General features: G+C 37.6%; 1 protein-coding gene across 1 annotated transcript; it reads right to left on the bottom strand.

The window, feature by feature from the left end:
• Positions 1 to 20: 20 nt before the first annotated feature.
• On the bottom strand, positions 21 to 669 carry LOC125850027 (putative disease resistance RPP13-like protein 1; the record flags this gene model as incomplete). The annotated part of the gene is made up of 1 exon (XM_049529950.1): positions 21 to 669. A coding segment is annotated over exon 1 (639 nt), but the record flags the coding sequence as incomplete, so codon positions are not given.
• Between the last annotated feature and the right edge of the window lie 86 nt (positions 670 to 755).

Below are 755 nucleotides of genomic sequence, written 5' to 3' on the forward strand. Positions count from 1 at the left end.
AAAACAAAATGGTTCTTTACCCTCTCATTATTGTAAACAGCTTTAGCAAGTGTTGTCGTACCCAGGCCGCCCATTCCAACAATAGGAACTACAGTTAGCTTTTTTCCACTTGCATCTTCAGATATTAAACGGTCAATCAAATCCTCTATATCATCCTGCATACCAAAGATATCAGAATCATCAACCAAAGAAGTTGAAGGTGTTCTAGTTTCTTGTTTAGTTGAAACAAAATGCTCCTTTAAGCCAAGGCGACCAATTTGCTTTTCCAACACCTCCAGTTTTTTAATAGTGTCTTCCAACTTCTTCTTTATGTTAAGAAAGAAATCATCACTTAGTTGCTGGTTTTGAAGCTGACTTTCTACTTTAAGCCTCAAAGCTTCATAATTGATTTGTTCTATCAAGTTTTCAGCAGCGTCCACAGCACTCTGAAGCTTATTTAACCACTGGCTCACAAATTGATTTGATGCTAACTTATTCTCAGCATCACTTAGCACAATTTGAAGACCAAGCAGAATGTCCCCCAGCTTCTCAAAGACCTGAACATCATCTGTATGCTTCTGAAACACCTTGAGCAGATCACCGTTAGGAGCAATCCTATCAAAGAGAACATTCAAAGCTGAGGAGAAAAATGCACCACCAACTGCTAAGCCAATCTCCATTTCTGAAATCTGCAAAGCAAAACAAGGAAACACAATATGATTCTTTAACAAGATATATCTTCAAAGACTGTCTGTTAAGAGCTTTATTTTACCTGT

This window comes from Solanum stenotomum, unplaced genomic scaffold, assembly GCF_019186545.1.
Source record: "Solanum stenotomum isolate F172 unplaced genomic scaffold, ASM1918654v1 scaffold13086, whole genome shotgun sequence".
Taxonomy (NCBI): Eukaryota; Viridiplantae; Streptophyta; class Magnoliopsida; order Solanales; family Solanaceae; genus Solanum; species Solanum stenotomum.